At 49.5% G+C, this 23124-nt stretch overlaps 1 protein-coding gene across 1 annotated transcript; it reads left to right on the top strand.

Moving 5' to 3' along the window:
* Window positions 1-24: 24 nt before the first annotated feature.
* On the top strand, window positions 25-22819 carry Adamts15 (ADAM metallopeptidase with thrombospondin type 1 motif 15). The gene is made up of 8 exons (XM_036194380.1): window positions 25-1452; window positions 11091-11223; window positions 11691-11858; window positions 12090-12373; window positions 16470-16647; window positions 17792-17973; window positions 18070-18245; window positions 20285-22819. Exons 1-8 carry the CDS (start codon window positions 496-498, stop codon window positions 21057-21059), a joined length of 2853 nt encoding a protein of 950 aa, XP_036050273.1. The 5' UTR covers window positions 25-495; the 3' UTR covers window positions 21060-22819.
* The last annotated feature ends 305 nt before the right edge of the window (window positions 22820-23124 follow it).

Here is a 23124-nt window from a genome sequence, read left to right as displayed (position 1 = left end):
CTGCCTCAGCAGAACGCCACTCCCTCCCCGCCAAGTGGCTCTTGTTCAGGAGGCGGGACCGAGTTCTCCGGTGGCCCCTGGAGGCTCCAGGCTGCGAGCTCTGGGAGGCTGGGAGGGGAGTGAGGGAAGAGGCGCTGACTGGGCAGTCCAAAGAGGAGGGGGCCTTTTATAGGCTCGCCCAGCGCCTGGTTTGCTGCACAGCGAGTGGCTGCGGTTAGCGCCACTTCTCCACGACAAATTTTCGCCTGTGCACTTGACAGCGATCGTACTAAAGCTCCCAGAGCGCGTTTTGCTTAGGGAGGAACAGGTAGGAGGCGCAGGCTGCCCCGTGCACGCTTGCAGCTCTGGAAGGAGTCTCCACGACTTGGTTGGCTGTTCTTTCTGGTAGCTGCCTGTTGTCCCGGGCGTTGGTTTGTGGGCTACAAGGCGACAGTGCCTGCCGTGGGAGCCGGGCTAAGTCCCATCCCAGAGCGTGGCTGTGCGCGGCCCGGCGCCATGCTTCTGCTGGGCATCTCAATCCTGGCTCTTGCCTGGCGACCTGCTAGCAGCTCCGAGCCGGAGTGGGAGGTGGTCGTTCCAATCCGACGAGACCCGGACATCAATGGCCGCCACTACTACAGGAGGGGTACGGAGGACTCCGGGGATCAGGGTCTCATTTTTCAGATCACAGCTTTCCAGCAGGACTTTCAACTACACCTGACGCCGGATGCCCAGTTCCTGGCTCCCGCCTTCGCTACTGAGTATCTTGGTGTCCCCTTCCAGAGGCTCACCGGCAGCTCTCTAGACCTGCGACACTGCTTCTATTCCGGGTACGTGAACGCGGAGCCAGACTCCTTTGCTGCTGTGAGCCTGTGCGGGGGTCTCCGCGGAGCCTTCGGCTACCGAGGCGCGGAGTATGTCATTAGCCCTTTGCCCAACGCCAGCGCGCCGGCGGCGCAGCGTCACAGCCAGGGCGCACACCTTCTCCAGCGCCGGGGTGCTCCGGTAGGGCCTTCCGGAGACCCTACCTCTCGCTGCGGGGTGGCCTCGGGCTGGAACCCCGCCATTCTGAGGGCCCTGGACCCTTACAAGCCACGGCGGACGGGCGTGGGGGACAGCCACAGTCGGCGCAGGTCTGGGCGCGCCAAGCGCTTCGTGTCTATCCCACGGTACGTGGAGACACTGGTGGTGGCGGACGAGTCAATGGTCAAGTTTCACGGCGCGGACTTGGAACATTATCTACTGACGCTGCTGGCCACGGCGGCGCGACTCTACCGCCACCCCAGCATCCTCAACCCCATCAACATCGTTGTGGTCAAGGTGTTACTCCTAGGAGACCGTGACACCGGGCCCAAGGTCACAGGCAACGCTGCCTTGACTCTGCGCAACTTCTGTGCCTGGCAGAAAAAGCTGAACAAAGTGAGCGACAAGCACCCTGAGTACTGGGACACAGCCATCCTCTTCACCAGACAGGTGAGTTGATCGTCACCTCTTAGGACTCAACTCCATTTTCTTGGTGTCATTGCGTTTAGCTCTCCAAAGCCCCTTTGTGCCACTCAGTGCCTCCTTTAAATTGGTTTCTTCCGAATTCTAGCGCTGGAAGTTCTAATTAGAGCCTTTCCCTAAGCTCAGCAGAGCTCCACCTCACGTGCTTCTGGGAGGTTGGAGGAGAGCCTGCTTCTTTCGAAGGTGTTGCCTTGACGCAGCCAATCAGCACCTTCTGGACCAGGCGCGGAGGGGCTGGAACCCGGGAAGTTGCCGCCCCTGAGCTGCAGTTTGTCTTCAAGGCCGATAGGAGGCGCTATGAGGATGGTGTTGTAGATGGTGGGAATGAGAACCTCCGCCTCTCCTATGTGGTTAAGTTTTCTCTGACATCTCCTAGCAGGCTTCCCTTATGCTGACCGTAGTACTGGAAGGTGATTCAAGGTCAATCTCTGCTACGTTTCTAGTGGGCAACATGTCATCCTTTCTCTGTCTTGGGTCTGGGAATCCTGGACTGAGATGGAGGGGACCGCTGCAATAGTTTGTGGGTTGCTGTGAAAAGACCAGACTTAAGCATATTCTCCATTGCTGCTTCTCCCTACATCCCTCTCTGTCGGGCCTTGTCCAGTGACTTCCGTACTATTCTGAGCATGCAGTGTAGTAAGGGCATCTGTTTGGAACTGGAACTATTTCACTTAGAATTGAGTGAGCCAGGGAAACTGTCTCCCAATTTTCTCCCATCCTTGTTAGTAGATGACGACCCATTTGCGCAGCTGCATTCTAAGCTGCAGAGCAGACAAGACCGCTCATGTTCCAGTCCTAAGATCCTCCCTTGAGGGCAGGACTCCCGCTCTGCCCTTGCTGTGCAAGGTGGTGTGAGCGTAGTCAAGAGCATTTGGACATTCCAGCTGCAGGGCTGGGAAGACACTAAGTTGGGACTACAGAGATGAACCCTGATGGGGGAAGATAGCCTTGCCTTCCTCATGTCTTTACTCGACCTTCTATCTCAAGAAGCTATCAGCTGGTGAACATTTAGAACCCTAAGTGTTGACTTAAAAGTTGGGCACTGTGACGATCTGGATTCCTGAAATTCTTTAAACACTGGAGGAAAAGAGTCACTCAAGCACCCCACTTTCTCTGCTTTTGGGGGCCGTGACTTGAATCCCTGTAGTGCTCTTGTATTTTCGTTCTCATAACTACAGCACTACAGCCACAGGGCAGAGTTATTGGTTACCTCCATGCCGCTAACTCTCATTGTTACTAAATGGCCACTTAGAGTTGGTCTGGCGCCCACAAGCTGAAGCTGGAGTCTTCCACAGTAACCCATTTGGCACAGCTAGTCCCTTCCTGCAATGGAACTTCCTCCTTTCCCAGCCTCTTCTCCTCCCACCACCTGGTTTCTCTAGGGAGGTCTTTGGCCTGAGCCTTGTTTCCTTGTGCTCATTCTTCCAACTGAGGTCTGTGGAGCGGCAGCAGCCCAGCCCGACAAGCCCTGCTTGAGTCATGGGGAAACTGCAGAAGAGCCTTCAACTTCTGCACCCAGACCAGCTTTGCAGTCATATTTCTGGGAGAAAAAAAAGCAAAGGCCAAGAACAGGATCTCTTAATGGGTAAAGCAGCTGTTGTCCCATCTGCTACCTGAGATGCCCCTGTGGAGGTTGCTCCCCGGCTCTAGAATAACAGACCTCAGTCCAGTTGTGAAGGCTTGAGATTTGGAACCAGCCTCAAGAAGAGCCCCCACTGGGGAAGTAGGCCATGCCATCAGAAGGAGATAGCCTTTTTGAAGAAGCAGCAATCACACAGCATGGAGCAGCTTCTGTTTCTCAGTGGTGTGCTAGATGCCCAGGGGGCCGTGTCAGCTGTGCATAATGGGTACAAGCTGCATGACCACTTGGGTCAGAAGTGGTGATGTGCAAGATGTGACTTAGAAGCTGTTCTCCTCTTAGGCATTTAGAGGGCAGAGCCAGAGAGCAGGGAGTCTGTGTTGGCAGGCCCTTCATCAAGGTATGTGTGTCATGCTTGTATAAACAGCTCCTCCCCCACCTCCTTGCCAGCACAGATTTTGGGGCCTGCTGTACTCTCACAGTTGTAGGAATTTCTCATTCCTGAGGCAGCCCCCACCCCTCACCCCCAGTCTCCCTGGGGGAAGGTAGAGTGTTGGATGTGAACACGGGCAAACAGCTGTTCTTTCTAGACCAAGACAAATGTGATCTCCAGGAACCTTAGCTGTCCGGAAGAGGGAATACATTGATCATACAACAAGTGTTTTGACAATTGGAAGAGTTTCTGTAAAGATTCAGAATAAGTTCATGGACAAAGAGAGCACATCTGATTTTGCAAAGCAGCCAGCCTCCAGGCTCATAACAGCAGGGTGAGGTCAGCCCAGGAAAGGAACGAGGAGCTGCGGAGGATCAGGGCCAGAATCATTCTCACTTATTTCTACGAGGCGCACAACATATCTGGCTTCTTGTCGCACCAGCTGCAGGTGCCAGCTATTTCCTGCTGTGACTCAGTAGACCCTGATTTCCCGAGTCCTCCTTGATTTCAGGTCCAGTGCCTCTGTTGTTAACCCTTCGAGGGAAAATGGCTTTCATCCATTCACTCATCCATTTTCTTGGTACTTCTTGAGCATCTGTGACTTCCACCTACTATTCTGCTGGAGCTGAACACATGAGAAAGGTGTGGCCCTTCCGCCCCAGGAAAGATCAGTGTGGCAAAGAGGGGTGTGTGTGTGTGTGTGTGTGTGTGTGTGTGTGTGTGTGTGTGTGCATGCGCGTGTGCGCACTCTCTTCCCAGGAGCTGAGAATACTCTCTAAGAGCCTGGGTGCAGAAAGGGCTCCTGGCAGCCCTGGAGTGAGGACAGAAGTCTGCTTCTGTGTTGTAAGTGACCTTCAATCCTTCCACCATCTGCTTCACTATTTGTGACATTTCCTCTCTTGACATGACTTCATTTTCATTTTTATGGCTTGCAGTTTATGTTTTCCTCCTGCTCTCACTCATTTTATTTTTCTTTGCTTAGAGTCATTTCATGGAATTCTCTTTCGCTTCGTTAACCTTTTCTTTCTTCCTCTTTGGGGGTTATCCGGGGCACTCAACTGTCTTATTTTTTTGATTCATACTTAGAACTTTCCCCTCTCCCAACCCTAAAGTTTGGCACTGATTCTGTGTTCTTTGCCTGGAGCAGTACCATGTCTTGTGTGTGTGCACCCAAGTGAGTGTAGATGCCCATGGAGGTCAGACGTATAAGATTCCCCCTAGAACTGGAGTCACAAGTGTTTTTGAGCTGTTTGACTTGGAGGCTGGGAACTGAACTCAGATCTGCAAAAGCAGTATGTGCTCTTAATTGTTAAGCCATCTTTCCAGACCCTGCGTGGGGGCATGGAACGGGGTGTTTTCTATACTGTGCAAAGCAGAATCTTTCAGGAAGCAGAGCCTAATGTTTTCTATAAATCAATCAAATACTTGCAGCAGGGTAGTGCAGTTAGTGCTCAGATTAAAGGCTATGAATAGCAAGATGATGATTTGTGTTTTATATCCACCTCCCAGCATGGTGAGAAGGAATTTTTATTTTGTCAGGCTCTGTTTTGAAGTCAGACTTTGGAAGATATTGGGAGAGAGGAGACATTTAAAGGTTTGCTATTGCCATTTCTTGGTCACAACATGGCAGTGCACCACTGCTTTTGAAATGAGGACTGGGAGGAGGGGAAGAGAGGAATGGTGGAAGGTCTGTGTCTCATAGAGTGAATACTCCCCTTTTCCCTATTCCAAATAATAAGCCTAATATTAATGGCAGAAGACGGTCTCACGGGCTTCTACTGTCTCAGCTTTAGCCTGCCCTTATTCCTCCTCCCTCCTCTCCTCCTCCCTCCCTTCTCTCTCCCCTCCTTTCTATCTCCCTTCTTTCCTCTCTCCCCCTCCCCGTTTTGATCTACTATACAGCTCAGGTTGGCCTCAAGGCTCCTGCTCATCCTGCCTCAGCCACCAGAGTGATGGCTTCCCTTTACCCACCCCTTTTACTAAAGAAAAAACAATGATTTATTCGTTTTATTTTATGTGTAGAAGTGTTTGGCCCGCATGTATGCATGTGCATCACATGTGTGCTTCGTCCCCTCATAGGTCAGAAGAAGGCTTTGAATGCCCTAAAACTGGAATTGTGGATGGTTGTGGGCCACCATGTGGGTGCTGGGAACTGAACCTAGGTCATCTGCAAGAACAATAAGTAAGAGCAGTGACCACCGAGCCATCTCTCCAGCTCCATTCCTTCTTTCTAACCACTGAGTGAGTTAACAAAGAGGATATCTCCTGCCTTAGGTATTGCTGTCTACCTTCCTTTGAACCTCACTGTGGCTGTTTCTTTCCCTCCATACCTCCACACTCTTCCCACTGTGTCTTGATCCCTTGACTTGGGCCCATGGTGCAATGGAAACAAATAATTGGCTTGGAGTCGAGCAGAGCTGAGCGTGAATCTCAGCACTTGAATTTCCTACTAATGGTCAGCTATTTGAACTCCACTACTCTCATCTTTAGAAGGCCCAGCATCATATTCAACTTGTGTGGCTAGTTTGAGGATGAGCTGCCTAATCATCTAGCATAGGCTTCCCATGGTGGCAGCTGTCATTTTCACTGCTTCAGCAGTTGCTTTGGCTATGTTTCTTGTTCTTGAATAAGTACATACAGGTCCTTTGCCAAAAATGTAAATTTGGGATAGCCTTGATTTAAAGCCTTTTGTACCGTTGCCCTTGCAAGTATGTCATACTCGCCTGATTAATACTCTTGTGTTTGTGTGGGGATTGTGGGTCAGTACTTGCCAATTCCTTTAAGGCAGGCATCACATCATGTCTTTGTAGCCCCTGCCCGGGCCCATGCATCTGGTAGTTCATCAGGTGCATGGAAGGAAGGTTCAGGGGAAAGTGTTGGCTGCCTGAAGCTGTTGGGTGCTTGAGTACTTTGCCTCTGCCTGGGGACCATTAATCCAGCTTTCAGACTGTCAGGCTGCAGTGTTGATTTCTTCTGGTGTTTCTTCTTGGCTCTTTGCCACCAGGCTTTGCCCTAGAGAAAGGTGGGGCCCCATGGAGGAGCATGTTAATCCACCCTGGAGTCAGTAGACAGGATACACAGCAGGGACAGGGTCAGTGTGTCAGTGCAGGTGTGGGGCGAGGAGCCAGCAGCTTGCTCAACCAGCATGGCCTCAGCAGATGCTGCTGCTATCATTTATTCTAGCTGGTTCCCTCTCCCTGGGATTCTCCTCACCTATGGTCACCAGCACTGTCTTGACCTGGTTCTCTCTCTCTCTCTCTCTCTCTCTCTCTCTGATCATTTCCCTCTTGAGTGTCTTCTGCATCTTCATTCTTGGAGTAGATAATGCACTGCAGAAGCAATAAGGAATCCTGCTAGAACTCAGCCCAGGGCCCACACTCCCTACCTTTCAACCTCTACTCTGCCTTACTTGGGGTTCTCTACAACCCTGGGATAATGACATACTTTATGTGGCTCTCTTCTGTAAAACAGAACTTAGTAATGGCATCTCTTCCGAAGGGGGATTCATTGAGTAATCCAGGTAGAACTCTTGCTGCAGCATCTGGAACACTGTGGCAACTCAGTAACTGCCGGCTGTTATCATATAGTTGACAAGTACCCTCTCTTAAAGTGCTATTTTCTGGAGAGGTCAACCTTCCTGCAGAAGTGTTGGCTTCTTCTTCCTCAGTCAGGCAATTCCTGTCCTTTGGACTAATCTAGTCTCTTGTGGTAATACCATTTCATAATTTTGGAGGGATTTATATGATGCTGATACCACATTTGTTAATAGGAATAGCCTACCTTCCAGGCTTCACTGTCTACTTTTTTTTTTTTTTCTTAGTTGCATAAGCTCTGAATTGTTAGATTTCACTTCTGGAAAAGCAAAGCCATTATTAGAAATCATAAACAAATAGATTTTGTGACAGATGAAATACATGATGATACACGGCACAAATTCATGTGGGAAACAAGCCAGGGGCCCAGTTAACACTTTCTGTTGGTGATCTTGTATCCATCATAGTAGGATGTAAGACCCTGAGCTTCACTTAATAGCACATGGTCTTGGGTGTGTAACCTCAGCTCATCTGCAAACCGAGAAGTTGGTTCTGAAGATCTGGATGGCTATGGACACTGGAATGTCACTTACAAGGAGCCCTGGCTCAGGAACCTGGTTACATAAGAACACATAGATTTTTTCCCCCTCCCTGCCAAAATAAAAAAATTAATGTGCTGGATTGTCGTGGTTCCCCTTCCCTTTCCCCTTACTGGGAAACAGTGTCTTAGTATCTTCATGTGCAGCAGAGGAGATAAGGGAGAGGTCCACAAGGAAGGCAGTGAGTCAGGGATTTGGACAGCAATTGTGTGTGGGGAGCAGTATTGGTGAAGGGGTGTCTGGGTGCCACAAAGTGCCAGCCTTATTTAGACCTCCAAACCTCACCAGGACAAGTTAGGAAAGAAGAGTCCACGAGGATCAAGTTCTTGGCTATGATGATTCTTGGATCCTCTGGAAAAGCAGCCGTGATTGTAAGAGAATGGCGAACTGTCAGAAACAGTGAATCAGGCAGGGACTGGGCTGAAAGATGCCTGCATCTTCCCAGCAGAAAGACACGGGCAATGTCTGTGTTTTAGAGACTGGTCCCTGAGCTAGATGAGGTTAGAGCAAACCTAGTGGCTCTGAGTTCATTTAAGCAGGGTGGAGACATTTATTCTGTGCCCGTTTATGAGGTACAGCTGGGCCCCGTGCAAACGCCTGTGGGCATTCTCAGCTCGAAATCCCAGAATTGCCGTTTGCTGCCCTGACTGGGTGAAGGGGGACAGAACTTCTGACCTTAGCAACATGTCTTCCCATCCTGAAGATGATGGTGACTGAGGGCTGTCTGTCCCCTGCAACATCCCTTCCCACAGGGACTTCACTTATCCCCTTTATTTAATCCGTGAAGCTGAGGTTTCTTGATAAAAGAACAGGTTGCTCCTGCCCAGGAAGGGCCTACAGTTGCTCGTCTGTAGGAGGGAGGATCTACTCTCTAAAGAGGAAAGGCCTTGCTACAGAGACCTCCCAGCTGCAGAGGAGTTAGGATCCCATGTCAGCTCTTCCTCTGGTCTGGTCACTTCTGGGCAGTGTGGGAATGAGCAGGGTTAGAGGAGCCTGCCTTTCCCTGTGAGTTGTACTGCTCAGCGTGCATCGGTAGATTAGAGGCCCCTTATGGTTCTTTCTGTTCTAAAAGTAGGTCATGCTGTGTGTTCCTGTCATAACCAACAGGGCCAGAAGGGGCTGAGCACTTCGGATTGGAGGAGGAAGGAGAAGAGGTTTAAGTCACGGGAGGGTTCCAGTTCTGGTTGAGAACTGGCTCTTCCCCAGAGCAGCAAACTGAGGCCTTAAGGAAAAGACACATAGCCACTTAGTAACAGGACCTAGATCTCTTGGTTCTTATTCCTGTGTCCTGTCTCTCTTGCCTGAGGTCAGCCTGAGTATGTGGGTGGCCTGGAAGCCACAGACTGTTCTTGTCCTGGAGGCTTCAACTGTAGGTCTGGAATCCCCAGATCACCACCTCCAGCAGCCGAGGTCTGTGCTTTGGTGTCCACGGGATATGGTGCTTTGGCCTAGCCCCTTGTCTTAAGGGTTAAGTTCTATATTAAGAAATACATAAATTACTGTGGATTTCTTCCCTATCTTCCACTTTTCCTCCTGTCTCAAGCTTGCCTGTGCTCTTTTGACAGCGGCTGTTTCTTAGGTTTTTAGGGCTCTAGGGAGAACTTTCTGGGAGGTGAAGTCTTCAAAAAGGGAAGGGTAGCAGGACAGGACAGGCGTTGGAGGTCTCCTGGGAAGCTCCTGGAAGTGGTCCACACAGGCAGTAGCACAGAGGTGGGGCATGTGGAGCACCTGTCGCCGACGCTGGCACCTCAGGGTCAGGCTGGTCACCCTCATGGAGTTCTCTGGCCAGAAAAACTGTTAAGTCATTAGGTGTGATTATCACCTGACCGTGGGAAGGCAAGTTTGACTGCTCGGGTGGTAAACTTCTGAGTGCTTTGGATTAAGTTTTTGCTGATTCTCTCTGTACTATGATCACTTCCATCTCATGCCTTCTGGCCCCATGAACCCTGCTGCTTCCTACCGTCCCCAAGGTCAGCACACACACACACACACACACACACACACACACACACACACACACACACACAGAAAGAGAGAGAGAGAGAGAGAGAGAGAGAGAGAGAGAGAGAAAGACAGAGACAGAGACAGAGACAGACAGAGACAGACAGACAGACAGAGACAGAGAAAGACACACAAAGGGAACAAAATTGAGGAGAGCTCTGCATATATGCTCATCTTGACCTCCTGGTTTTCACAGGAGAACATGGCAGCTTATTCCCAAGTGGCTGTGACACATCCAAATTCCCAGTCATACAGACCCTTAGATTGTGATTCTTCTTGACTTGAGCCTCCCCAAGCATCAGCTTCTTTATCTGTGGGAGGGGATAACTAGTCATTACTTCAGTGGACAGTAGTGAGGATTAGATAGGGTCATACATGTGGAATTCGTGCCTGCTGTTAGCTCTTAGTGAACCATGGCCATGATTAGTTATGATCATGGGCTTACATTCCACCTTTCACAAATAGCTGTGATAATATATCTACCTCCTAAGACTGTTGTGAGGGCCAAATCTCCATGTGTTTTAAAAACAATGACATAAAGGAGAGTATGTTGGTGTGACTGATTTAACATCCACTTTCTGAAGGGAACAGATTGTACACTAGTGTTGTTCCATTTCCAACTTCTGGGTTCTCAGGGTTTCTAGATGCATCCATGGCCTGTAATACTGAGCAAGGCTTTTGGGATTTCCACCCGCGGGGTCCCATTTTTCATTGAGCATCCCCTGGAAATACTTCCTAATACAACGTGCTGCTGGGAGGCTTAGCCTCTGCACCATCAGGCTTCTAGATAAGAAAAGGGACCCTCCCACTTAGGTGATGATCTCTATCTTTTATCCCGGGCGGCCTTACAGCCTGTGCTCTCCTTGGGCTCTGGTGGCTCACTAAATTGTGTGTAGACAGTGGCTCAGGTCCACTTCTCTCTGCTTCTTGTCAGCTCAAGGAAGCCAAGTCTCTGGCTGGAGTAGATCCTTGGCTGGCCAGCCTATGGCTGAGAATCTGAACTTAATTCATAGTTATCCAAAAGGCAGTCGCTCAACAAAGACAGAGACTGCTCGGAGCTGCCAGTGGATGGGGAACATGGTTGTTTTCTACCCCTGACATGCCTCAGGGAGCTGTGATCAGAACCCCGCCCTACTGTGGGAGTCACTCTTTTCCTGACCTTCTCTATATAAAGCTGTGGTCCTTGTAGTCTAATTTTGTACCTCCTAATTTCCTCCCACAGGACTTCCCTGGGTAGGGTACAGTCTTCTCAGTGAGCCATGGAGCTTTCTTCTTGGGGCCACTTCCTTCAGCCTGGGCTGATTCCACAAATCATGAGCCTTTAGCGAGAAAGATCTGGCTGAAAGACACTGGGGCTAGATGGCAGCAGCAAGACCCATAGCATGCCCTTTGTTTGCTTCTGGCCCCTTCTGTTCCCATCCCTAACTTTCGTCTGGCTTTGCTTCTCCTCCCTCTGGCAGGACCTATGTGGGGCTACCACCTGTGACACTTTGGGCATGGCTGATGTGGGTACCATGTGTGATCCCAAGAGAAGCTGCTCTGTCATCGAGGATGATGGGCTTCCGTCGGCCTTCACCACTGCCCATGAGCTGGGTAAGGCTGGAGAGGAGGGAAGGTGACCTCTGGGGTTGATCTGGATTTGTGATGGGTGCTTTGGAGGGCGGGGAAACATTTATATTTGATTTCTCATATTTTGGAGCTGTAGGTATCCTTTCTTGGGGCCAGCATCTGCCTTGGCATTAGCTTTAATTTTTTTTCTGATTGCTGTAGCCCAGTTGACACCTGGGCACTTTGGGGAGAATACTTTAAAGACAAGGTGACACACTGCTGTCCTTCCCTGGCTTACAGCCTGGTGGAGGAGATGAGAGACACAAGCTTGTAGCCTACAAGACACAAGTTAGTCTATAGGACATCTACAAAGAAGACAGTGAACAGGTGCCAGGGACCAGTTTGAAAACCAACACCGGGTTCTCTTGCTTCTCCATCTCCTCTTGCAGCCCCTCCTGACTGTTCTCAGCCCTCTGCTCCTGTCTCCTGAATCCTCTTGTCTCATCCCACAGGCCATGTGTTCAACATGCCTCACGACAACGTGAAGGTGTGCGAGGAGGTGTTTGGGAAGCTCAGAGCCAACCACATGATGTCTCCGACACTCATCCAAATTGACCGTGCCAACCCCTGGTCAGCCTGCAGTGCTGCTATTGTCACTGACTTCCTGGACAGTGGGCATGGTAAGCAGGGAGATGGAGAGGAGCAGGCCTGAGCGGGAAGGCCTCCACCGTTGTCCTCGATGGGGGTGTTTACCCTCTCTCTCGATGTCCTCTGTACCTGAAAGGTGACAAAGAACTGGGCTCTGACATGGGTCTATTCTTACTTCACTTCCCCCCTACCATTTAGGTTCTAAGCCTGCCAGGCCTCGCTTTCCCCAGCTTGTCCTAACACATGTCCTTGGATCTGTGCAGGTGACTGCCTCCTGGACCAGCCCAGTAAGCCCATCTCCCTGCCCGAGGACTTGCCAGGCACAAGCTACAGTTTGAGCCAACAGTGCGAGCTGGCCTTCGGGGTGGGCTCTAAGCCCTGCCCTTATATGCAGTACTGTACAAAGCTGTGGTGCACGGGCAAGGCCAAGGGGCAGATGGTGTGCCAGACCCGCCACTTCCCATGGGCAGATGGCACCAGCTGTGGTGAGGGCAAGTTCTGCCTCAAGGGAGCCTGCGTGGAGAGACACAACCCAAACAAGTACCGGGTAAGCTCTTCGGTCAGGGGATGCTGGGAGAGGGAGGAGCCTAGGCCTCCACTGCCTTGGTCTTCCATGGAAGCTGCTGGTCATGTTATGACTGTGCCACATTGCATTACAGTGCCTCCATTTCTGTCTGTGGTCTTCTCTCTCTCTCTCTCTCTCTCTCTCTCTCTCTCTCGTGTGTGTGTGTGTGTGTGTGTGTGTGTGTGTGTGTGTATGCTTTTCCAAGTGCATTTGCCAGAGATTTATGTCAGGTTGTTTTGCTCAATTGATTTTCCACTTTTTTTTCTTTGAGAAAGGGTCTCTCACTGAATCTAGAAATGTCTAGTGAGCCCATGGGTTATACCAACATCTGCTCTGTATCACTGAGGTTACAGCCACCCACTACATCTAACTCTATGTGGGTGCTGGAGGTCTGAACTGAGGCCCTATACATGCATAGCAAACATTTTATCCACTGAGCCCATCCCCCTCAGTTCCCTGTTCTCGTTTTGACACTAAGACTGAAGAAACACTATATAAGCCAGATAATGTCATGAGGCTTTGCATACATGTGATAAAGCCTTTGGAGGTATTGGGGACTCTTAGCTCCAAGTCCTGGGCTTTCTTGTGTAGGGAGGCACTCTGGGATAGAGCTGAAAGTCTTAAAGTGAGTCTTAACTCTCTGGCTCTGTGTTTCTTCCCTCATCAACCACTTCTGTATCTAGGGAGGTGGGATCACACAGATGAACCAGGTGTAGGAATGAAATGAAGCAAAACCCTGGGCATGCTTCAGTAATCTGACACATCGTGAGCTCAGCTACTGTTGTGCTTGTCTTTTTTTTTAGCTGAAATATAATTGAACAAAAGTTTTCCCCTAGATAAACAAGATTGTCAGTTAAGCTGGACCAATAGCACCAAAATATTCTCTGAATAGAATTCAGAATTTATAGTCTTTAGTGCTCATGTTAGGGAAGCAACGGAATCTGTACCTTTCCAGGCAGGAACAAGAAGTCTGTCCTTGACCCTGGTGATGACCAGCTCTCTCTTACCCTTGTTCATAGTCGGGAGAGGACACAGTTCAGAGTTTCAAAGAAGCAACATTACAAAAAAGTGTTTACTAAGAACCCAATCTAACCATGGTCTGGGAATGGGTGTGGTGCAGAATTATTTTCTTAAAATCCTTTTCTGTGACCTGACAATACGTACTTAACTAAACCTTCAGCTACTTACTAGGCCAAATCCTTTGAGGAGGAGGAGAGCCATGAGAGGTAGCAGGATATCAGTGGGGGAGGGGGAGCAAGGCCAGCAGCGGTCTGGGTGAAGCATGGTGGCAGCAGGCTCCTTGGCTATGCATTAGGTAGGCAGTTTGGGAGGAAGATTGTATTTGCCTTGATGGTCAAGCTGATGAGTCCAGACTAGAAGGTTCTGAGGACAGGTGAACCGTGACTGAGGAGTCTAGAGGATGCTGGACATAGGCAACATTGCCAGGATACATGGTCTTTCCACTATAATCTCTATGTCTTTTCTGAACAGCCCACTTCACCACCCTGTGAGCTGAAACCTGTCTCTTCATGGGGACATTAGCTTGGCTGGTCAGAGCCCAAGGGCTTATCCTATACATGACTGCAGCCTTGAGGGAGTTCTTCAGCTTTCCTGTTCATAACATCTGTCCAACCTCAGTGTCCTCTCTTCCCACTTATTTCCATCTAGGCTTGGGATTCCAGAAATTCTTCAGTCTGGACCTGTAGTCGCTCATACAACTGCCTTTCTCAGTTGCCTTCTCATGCCCTGCTTCTTCCCTGTTGTGCTGAGAGACTGCCCCTCACCCCATCCCTTTGTGTCACTATCTCTTAGATTAGTCACCACCTTGGTTCAGTCCAGTTCACCTTCTTTCTCAGGGGTGCCCGCATAGGTGAATGTTGCTGGAGTAAAATGTACAACTGTGCTCACTGGTCTCAGTTAAAATAAAAACCCTGGGAACTCAAATGGGCTGATACAGCATGTGGAGGACGGAGGTCAATCTCGGATGTCACTCCTTGTGCACCCTGGAGAAGCTGTGTGCCACTGAGCCTCGTCTCCAGCCCTGAACTACTTCTGTGTTTAAGTGAATCTTGGCAAGTCCGTTTGGACACCTGATAAACATTTTAAACATGGCAGCCATAAAACTGGGCTCCTCACCACATCCCCTAAACCTGCTTTGGCAACCGCACCTTCCAGTTGTTTATGCCAAAACCCATTTGCTCATACACTTAACATCTGATAGCTCAGCAATTCCCATTGACCCTGTGTTCAAAATCGACCCAGAACCTCATTTCTCACTACTTCCTTGCTGTCAAACCGTTCCAGGCCACATTCCCTCTTCCCTGGAATTTGGCAGTTTTTCCACATCTGCTCTCTGCATTTCTGATCTTACAGACTGTCATGAACAGAGTAGCCAGTGGGATCCTTTATAAAATAGGAGTTAGGCTGTGCCACTATTCTGCTTACACCCTACCAGGGCCTTCTTCATACTTAGCTTGGAAGGAGACAGCTTAGCTCTGCCTCCATTGCCCTCTTCTGGTTTCCTGCTTACTCTGCTGTGATAACACTGGACCCTCCATGCATCCTTTCTTGGCCATGTCTCTTGCTTCCCCTGCTTGGAATGCTCTTTCCATAACACCTACCTGGCTCATACCCATAATTCTTTGAGGCAGGTGCATGTCTGAGAACCCAGAAGCCTCTTTCACAGAGCAGTCTACCTCACAAAGGCTCCTGCTAGCACTACTGCCTCCTGCTTTTAACCCAACACACAAACTCCAGCTTGTTCTTATTGTCTGTCTTCCCCTCGTTGCGCTGTGGTGGCTTTTAGGGGAGGGGCTTATTGTACCTAGTGCCAGGTATATAGTAGGAAGCGAGCAAATATTTAGTGAATGAATGGATGAATGGCAGGCACACAATGGAGGTTTTTGTACAAATAGGTGGAAAAGATTCTATCGGACAGATTTTGTCAACGGTGCTGAATACTGAAGAGAAGCTGAGATACAAAGGCTTGGGTACAGTTACTTGTTCTTTAGATGGTCACTACTGACTTTAGAGAGAGCACCTTCATGAGGGGCTACCCACATGTGGGAGGCTACACCGTGCAGGCTTCAGAGAAGCTCAGATAAGGGAAGAGCAGACACAGAGGAAGGAATGTTTATGCTTCATGCCAGTAGTTCCTGCACAGGGCCATGTGGTCTAGCATCTATGGATGCTTCGTGAGTGACAGCTGTATGCTCAGCCGCATCTTTTTGCCCAACAGACACGTGTTCGAGGAGTGAGAAGCCAGTCTACTATCATCCTACAAATAACACAATGAAGATGATAAATCTTCATCCTCTTAAACAAATGAGCAAACGACAACATCAAACTCACCATAATTTATCCCAAAGCTGGATAGTGGCTTAGCGTTGCTTCATGCTCTCTAACACATGTTCTCTCGGCACAAATGCTAGCATTGCTGATGCATGTGATGCCTTGAACTTTCTCAAAGGCAGTCCCGATGGAGGTCAAAATCATTCTGGTTTGGTAGAAAGTCAGGATGATAGAACATTTACACATAAAAATGTTACAACACCCATGGCAACATTGTTTATTGATTTGGGTGTTGGTTACACCTGCCCAAGGTTCCGAACCAACTATCTGTACACTAACTGCACGTAGGAAAGACTTCAAAATCCTTCATGGAGGCAGGCCAGGGGCTTTCATACATGCCACCCAATTGGAATCTTCCATGCAACCTCAGATCTGAGTGTTTCTGGTCTCATTTCGTGCAGGTGAAGTATGAAACCTGTGGAGCAGGCAGAGGCAGTTGTAACAGTCAGTCGACCAGCTTCACAGCCTAAGATGCCTCTTCCCAGAACTCTCATTTTTAACTGGGAACAGTTGGTGTTTGCTGATGAATCAGTTTAAGTGTTGGGTGGGTCTTGAACATACAGACTGTTTGCTTATCATTTTTTAAAATCTCATCATACAAAGTGGACTTCATTTTAGAGAGGTGGGCTGGGATCTGATAGCTTTTACTGGGAGCTTCTGTAGGTAAGGGGCTGGGTGTGGCCCCCCCCCCGGGGCCTTTTGGAGTATAACCTGCTCTTCCACACAGGTGGACGGCTCTTGGGCCAAGTGGGAACCGTATGGCCCCTGCTCTCGCACCTGCGGTGGGGGCGTGCAGCTGGCCCGGAGGCAGTGCAGCAACCCCACCCCTGCCAACGGAGGAAAGTACTGTGAGGGGGTGAGAGTGAAATACCGTTCCTGCAACCTGGAGCCCTGCCCCAGCTCAGGTGAGACATGCGACAGCAGGAGCCTGGGCCTCGGGGCTGTGTGCCTGGAGGTCCCTCTTGCTCACAAACCTTGCTATCAAGATCTCAGTTCTCAGGAAAGAGCCCAGCACAGGTGAAGTGTAAATTCTCCTTGGCACCATCCCTTTGGCCGTTTAACTTTGGCAAGGGTGTTTTCTTCTTGCTGTTTACAGTGGAAGGCTGACTGGTTCAGGGGGTGGGCCTCTAGAAGTCTTCACAGTTTATTACTCACAAGGCGACCTTGTAAGCAGGAATCTAGGGTCCATAAACTTGGTGGGAAAAATTTACATTTTAATTTCCAATGATGCTTCTATCTAAAACTTAGTCTCTCCTCGAATTAGAAATTTAGCACTTTTTTTTTTTTTTTTTTTTTTTAGGACAGGTCTCACTGTGTATATCCCTGGCTGGTCTCTTGAACTCACAAAGATCTGCCTAAAGAGATCTGAGATCAAAAGCATGCACCAACCCTACCCAGCTCAGTGCTTTTAAATTCACCTTTCCATCTAAAATTCAATATTTCCTTCACTTGGGCAACAAAGGACAATAGCAGTATAAATTCCTGTGACTTTGTCATTAACCGAAACTATGAATATCTTTACATGGTACTTCAATTGTTGAAGAATTCTCAAAATGCCTTTCTGTTCATCCTAACCTCAAAATTATAGCGGCTACTTGAGTCATCGTTGAGTATTGTTTTGTTTTTTTTTTTTAATGCATTACCAAGAGCACATTCGTCAGAAGTATGTTTCAAAGTATATCAGTAGTTGCTTATCTATTGAATTGGTATTCTTGTAAATGATACAATTTGCGTAATGCATTTAACAATGTAATGAGAAGAGATTTAATTTACTAGGATGCTGAAGGGTTTCATCAGACAAAAAAATGTTTAGGACACCTACTATAGAGGCAAACTGAGGCTAGATACTGGAGAAGGTGGTACTTGGCTTATGGGATGTCTTATTGTGTACTGTATCTTTTGGTTCCAGACAGCTTTACTATTTGGAGGTAGGGATGACTATCCTATGGCAGAGGGGCTTTTAGAGCTGGGGACCTCTGGGAGGGATGCCGTCCTTCATACCCTCCTTGGCTCTTCTTAGCTGCCTTCATGTGCTTCCTTCCCATCCAGCCTCTGGCAAGAGCTTCCGGGAGGAGCAGTGTGAGGCTTTCAATGGCCACAATCACAGCACCAACCGGCTCACCTTAGCTGTAGCATGGGTACCCAAGTACTCAGGTGTATCGCCACGGGACAAATGCAAGCTCATCTGCCGAGCCAACGGCACTGGCTACTTCTATGTGCTAGCACCTAAGGTGAGTGTACAGGGACAAGAGACAGGGCCAGAGCCTCGTCTTCAGAGGCTCACCTCACTGAGCTGCCCTCTCTTCTTTCTCTGGGGAATGCCGCAGGTGGTAGATGGGACGCTGTGTACCCCTGACTCCACCTCAGTCTGTGTCCAAGGCAAATGCATCAAGGCTGGCTGCGACGGGAACCTGGGCTCCAAGAAGAAGTTTGACAAATGTGGGGTGTGCGGTGGAGACAATAAGAGCTGCAAGAGGGTTACAGGACTTTTCACCAAGCCTATGTAAGTTCTGGGCCCTGGAGGGTACAGGCAAGGGGGATGGGAGTGGTGGAGGTGGAGGTGGAATTACTCCTAGGCATTGAGGCTTAGAATGGAGTGAATGTTTGTGTGGGCATATTATTGCTGTGGAGGCCACCCATACTCTTTTTGGGCTGATAATCCATCTATGTATCCATCCATGTGTTCATGTATCCATTCATTCAGCCAGTAAACAAAGATGAAGATGCACCCCAATGGGAGATGAGATTCAGGGACATGGAAATGTTGCTAGGATCTGTCTAGTATGCGAGAGCTGGACTGTGCTGGCTAGTTTTACGTCAACCTGACTCAAGTTAGAGTCATCAGTGAGGAGGGAGCCTCAGCTGAGAAAATGCCTCCATAAGACGAGGCTGTGGGCATTAATTAATGATTGATAGGGGAGAGCCCAGTCCATAGTGGCTGATGGTCCTGGCTTCTGAAAAAGGAAGCTGAGCAAACGAGTAAGCAGAACTTCTCCATGACATCTGCACCAGTTCCTGCCTCCAGGTTCCTGTCTCATGTGAGTTCCTGCCCTGACTTCCTTCAGTGATGAGCAGTGGTGTGGAAGCCTATGCTAACCCCCCCTGACCTCCCCAAGCTGCTTTTACTCAGGGTGTTTTGTCACAGCAATAGTAACCTTAACGAAGACAAGGACAGAGCTGTTTTCAAATCTCAGTTCTCTGATTTCTGCATGAACTTGGGCAAGTGCTTTATTCTTCAGACTTCTAGACACCTAGTTGTAGATGGATTTCATATTCAGTCTCACGAAGAGTAAGGAACTTAATTTTAAAAAGTTAGTACAATACCCAGTGTGTGATAAATGCTTAATGCATGTTCATGAGGGAAAAGAGGTGGCATGGAACAGTCACCATGCTTTTGTGGGACTTGAGGTCCTGGCCCTAGGGATTACATTGAAAAGAGAATGAATGGAGTCTCGGCTGCCAGGGAAATGTGCCCCATAATTAGCTTCTTTTAGTCCAAACTCCAGTGTCTGCAGCTCAGCAGCTGGAGCTTTATGAGGTTGACCACACCCTTCTTTGGAAGTCCCAACCTATGTTCTGGAAGAAGCAGGGTGAGCAGAGCATGGGAGATCTCAGTTGGTAGCCCAGTGTATGGTTAACCAAAAATTCATGGGACCAAGTACAGAAGAGAGAAACACCAGATGGTCTTCCTGGAGTTGGACTATCCCTTCTGGACACGACATCCTCTATTAAACCCCTAGGGGAGATGCACAGGGAAGCCCCCAGCTCATTTTCTCCAAGCTCAGTTATTGCTAATGCAGAGTTTTTGAAGCTGTCTTTCTGAAGGACATGCAACAGCGTGGTTACATGAGGTGTTTAGAGGAACTGAGTGGAGCCTGAGGAAGCATCTGCCTTAACTCACCCTGTGTGGATGAGGATGCAGGAACCCAGAGCAACGAGCTGACTTACTTAAAGGGAGTTGGTATCTGAGTCAAGGCCTAATCCCTGACCCTGACTCCAAGGTCATTACTCTGACTGTGTCCAATAACCAACCTTGGGCTTGATCACTGTATACTTACATCCTCTCCACTCTTCTCATGATAGCTTATGCCTCTTGAGAATTCTGTGTCAGGTGCTCTGCTCTGTGACTGATGTTTGTGGGCTTCCTTACCCTGGGACAGTTCTGTGGTGTGTGAGGTTATGAGCTACATTTTTCATGGGTGAGGAAACGGAGATGCTGAGACGTATCCAAGATCAACAGCCACATAAGGAGGAGTGCTTCTTTCTAAGCCTCAAACTTGCATTTTTATTATACTTGGATTCACCCAAAAGACACATTTACTGAAGGACAAAAAGATCCCCATGTCCTACAGCCTAGGCATGCACGCAGCTTCACTGAGTCCAGCTTTCAGCTTTCTGACCCCTTGAGCTCTGGATGGTGGCCATTAAGCGGCCACACCCTCTGCTGCCATTTTTGTGATGTATCCCAAACCCCTAATCAGTTCTTACTTTGAAGAGGTGTTATCTTGAGCATCTGTATAATGTATTATCTCTTTACCCTAGGCACGGTTACAATTTTGTAGTGGCCATCCCTGCAGGCGCCTCCAGCATTGACATCCGCCAGCGCGGCTACAAGGGGCTCATTGGGGATGACAACTACCTGGCCCTGAAGAATAGCCAAGGCAAATACCTGCTCAATGGACACTTTGTGGTATCTGCTGTAGAGCGGGACCTGGTGGTAAAGGGCAGCCTGCTCCGGTACAGTGGTACTGGCACGGCAGTAGAGAGCCTACAGGCTTCTCGACCCATCCTAGAGCCGCTGACTGTGGAGGTCTTGTCAGTGGGGAAGATGACGCCACCCCGGGTGCGCTACTCCTTCTATCTGCCCAAAGAGCCTCGTGACGACAAGTCCCCTCGCTCCAAGGACCCTCGGGGTTCCCCAGGGCTGCGCAACAGTGTTCTCAGCCTTTCCAACCAAGTAGAGCAGCCAGACAACAGGCCACCTGCACGTTGGGTGGCAGGCAGTTGGGGGCCTTGCTCGGTAAGCTGTGGCAGTGGCCTACAGAAGCGAGCAGTGGACTGTCGGGGCTCCCTAGAGCAGCGAGGAACCTCTGCTTGCGATGCAGCTCATCGGCCAGTGGAGAAACGAGCCTGTGGGGAACCCTGTCCAACCTGGGAGCTCGGCAACTGGTCGCCCTGTTCTAAGAGCTGTGGCCGAGGATTTAAAAGGCGTCCGCTCAAGTGTGTAGGTCATGGAGGGAGGCTGCTGGCTCGAGACCAGTGTGACCTACGGCGCAAGCCCCAGGAATTAGACTTCTGTGTCTTGAGGCCCTGTTGAGGGGGACTGTCTCCTCTACTCCTTTATTCTCCATCCACTGTTGTGGTCAGCTAGAGCAGAGGATGGCGGTCAGTGGCCTGTGTCACAGTGTCACTCAAATCCAGAACAAGGACCATGGGTCTGGGAGAGAGGTTCTTTCCTCCTTGGACTGGGCAGGGGGAAGCTAACTAATGCACAGTCTACCTCATGCCCTGCTCCTCGGGGCCCAGTTGTGGGGAGAGGCTTCAACAGATGGGTGCTGGGCAGAAGGTGCTGAAGCCCAGCTTCCAGGAACCTGGAAGTTGGGTGCCTTCCAGGCAGAACATCAGGGACCTTGGCCCTCCCTAACGGAGGCCACAGGCTGCTGGAAGAGCCATGGCCTGCAGCTTGGCACCCTCAGGTGTTCCCAGGAGCTTTGACATATCCCTGAACAAGGCAGGGTTCTCACGGTGCTTTCAACCCTCTTTCTTTCTGACTGATGTGGACCTAACAGTAAAATTGTTCAGGGGTCACTAGAAGCCAAAGGGACAAGGAGATGGGGTTCATTTGGGTGCAACTTCCCTGTCTGGGAAAAGGTAGATATGTACAGGGAGTTCCATGTTTGCTCTTCTTCCGTCTTGGCGCTCCTTGAAAGACCAGTGCCTTGGAACCCGGAAGGCCAGGGCATTAGATCTGTGGAGGTAGCACTGACGTGGCCCCTGATGCTTTGTAGGCAGCCAGGGAAACTACAGGGACCTCTTCTTGGTCAAGAGAGCAACTATGGCAAACAGATGCTGCCACTTAAAAGGGGAGATGATTTGATGGCTGAAGCAGGGAACACGAGAGATCTAGAAGGTTCTGCTCTCACTGGGGTGAGGATGGGTAGGTGCTGAGCTGTGGGATCTGACTTTAGGGATGCCACTCTGGGCTGGCGAAAAGGAGTTCTGATGATGAAGACACTGCATGGCCCCAGGGAATTTCCACAGTGACCATAGCCATGTAACCACTGAGGGAGGAGTGGGTGTGCTTGGGAGGGTGAGATGCTCAACACCCATCTGCTGACAAGTCAGTCTTCTTCCCTGGCACCTCCTGCCATCTCCTGTGAGCATGCTATATTACATCTCCAAGCCTTCACCTGTCTTGTAGGTAAATGGGGTTCATTGTTTGCTACCTCAGATCATGCTCTCTAGGACAGAAAGTAACCTGATGTTTTCACCATACTCAGTTATCATCATCATAGCTGGAGCGTGTGCGTGAATTCCTGTTTCCCACAGCCTGGCTATCTGCTCTGCTGGAGCTACAAATATGAAGACAGAATGGGGCGGAGTGTCTTTTTCTTCAGGTTCCTTGGGATCAGGTTTTAGGAAACACCAAGAATCAATGCTCTGACTTAGGGACTCTTGGAAGCCACCAGCAGAACTACTGGAGACCCATCTGTCATTCTTGTAGATGTGTCAGGGAAATAGAAATCCAGGTATTTCTTACAGTAGGGAATTTTTTGAAGTCCCAGAAGCTCCAGTGTATACAGGGCATCTTCAAATAGGCAGTGTGTCCAGGACCTCAGTGAAGGACTTGATGGAGAAAAGACCAAAACCCTTGTCTTCACTGCAGAAGAGGGGGACCTGCATCAGTTCTTTTACATATTCCCTAATAGCCAAAATCTACATACTGGCCAGTGGCCAGTTTAGCCCCTAGGACAGTGGTTCTCAACCTGCAGGTTGCAATCCCTTTGAGGGTGGAGTGACCTTTGCACAGGGGTCACATGTCAGATATCCTGCATATCAGATACTTACATAATGATTCATAACAGTAGCAAAATTACAGTTTTGAAGTAACAACGAAAATAATTTTATGGTTGGGGGGGTCACAACACGAGGAACTATATTAAAGGGTTGCAGCATTAGGAAGGTTGCGAACCACTACTCTAGGGTATTATTCTAACTCTGGTAGATCTCTTGACTGGAGACCTTGGATAGAGCTCCTACAGTAGGTGAAGGGCATGCAACCCTCTGAGGCTGGGCTGCAGTCACCATTGAAGGACAGCGTGAAGGGGAAGCAGCAAGTACTTCAGAGCTGTAACAACAAAAGGACCCCAGGGCCTGAGGCT

This window comes from Onychomys torridus, chromosome 7 (genome assembly GCF_903995425.1).
Source record: "Onychomys torridus chromosome 7, mOncTor1.1, whole genome shotgun sequence".
Classification (NCBI taxonomy): Eukaryota; Metazoa; Chordata; class Mammalia; order Rodentia; family Cricetidae; genus Onychomys; species Onychomys torridus.
This window is presented reverse-complemented; position numbering and strand designations above follow the sequence as displayed.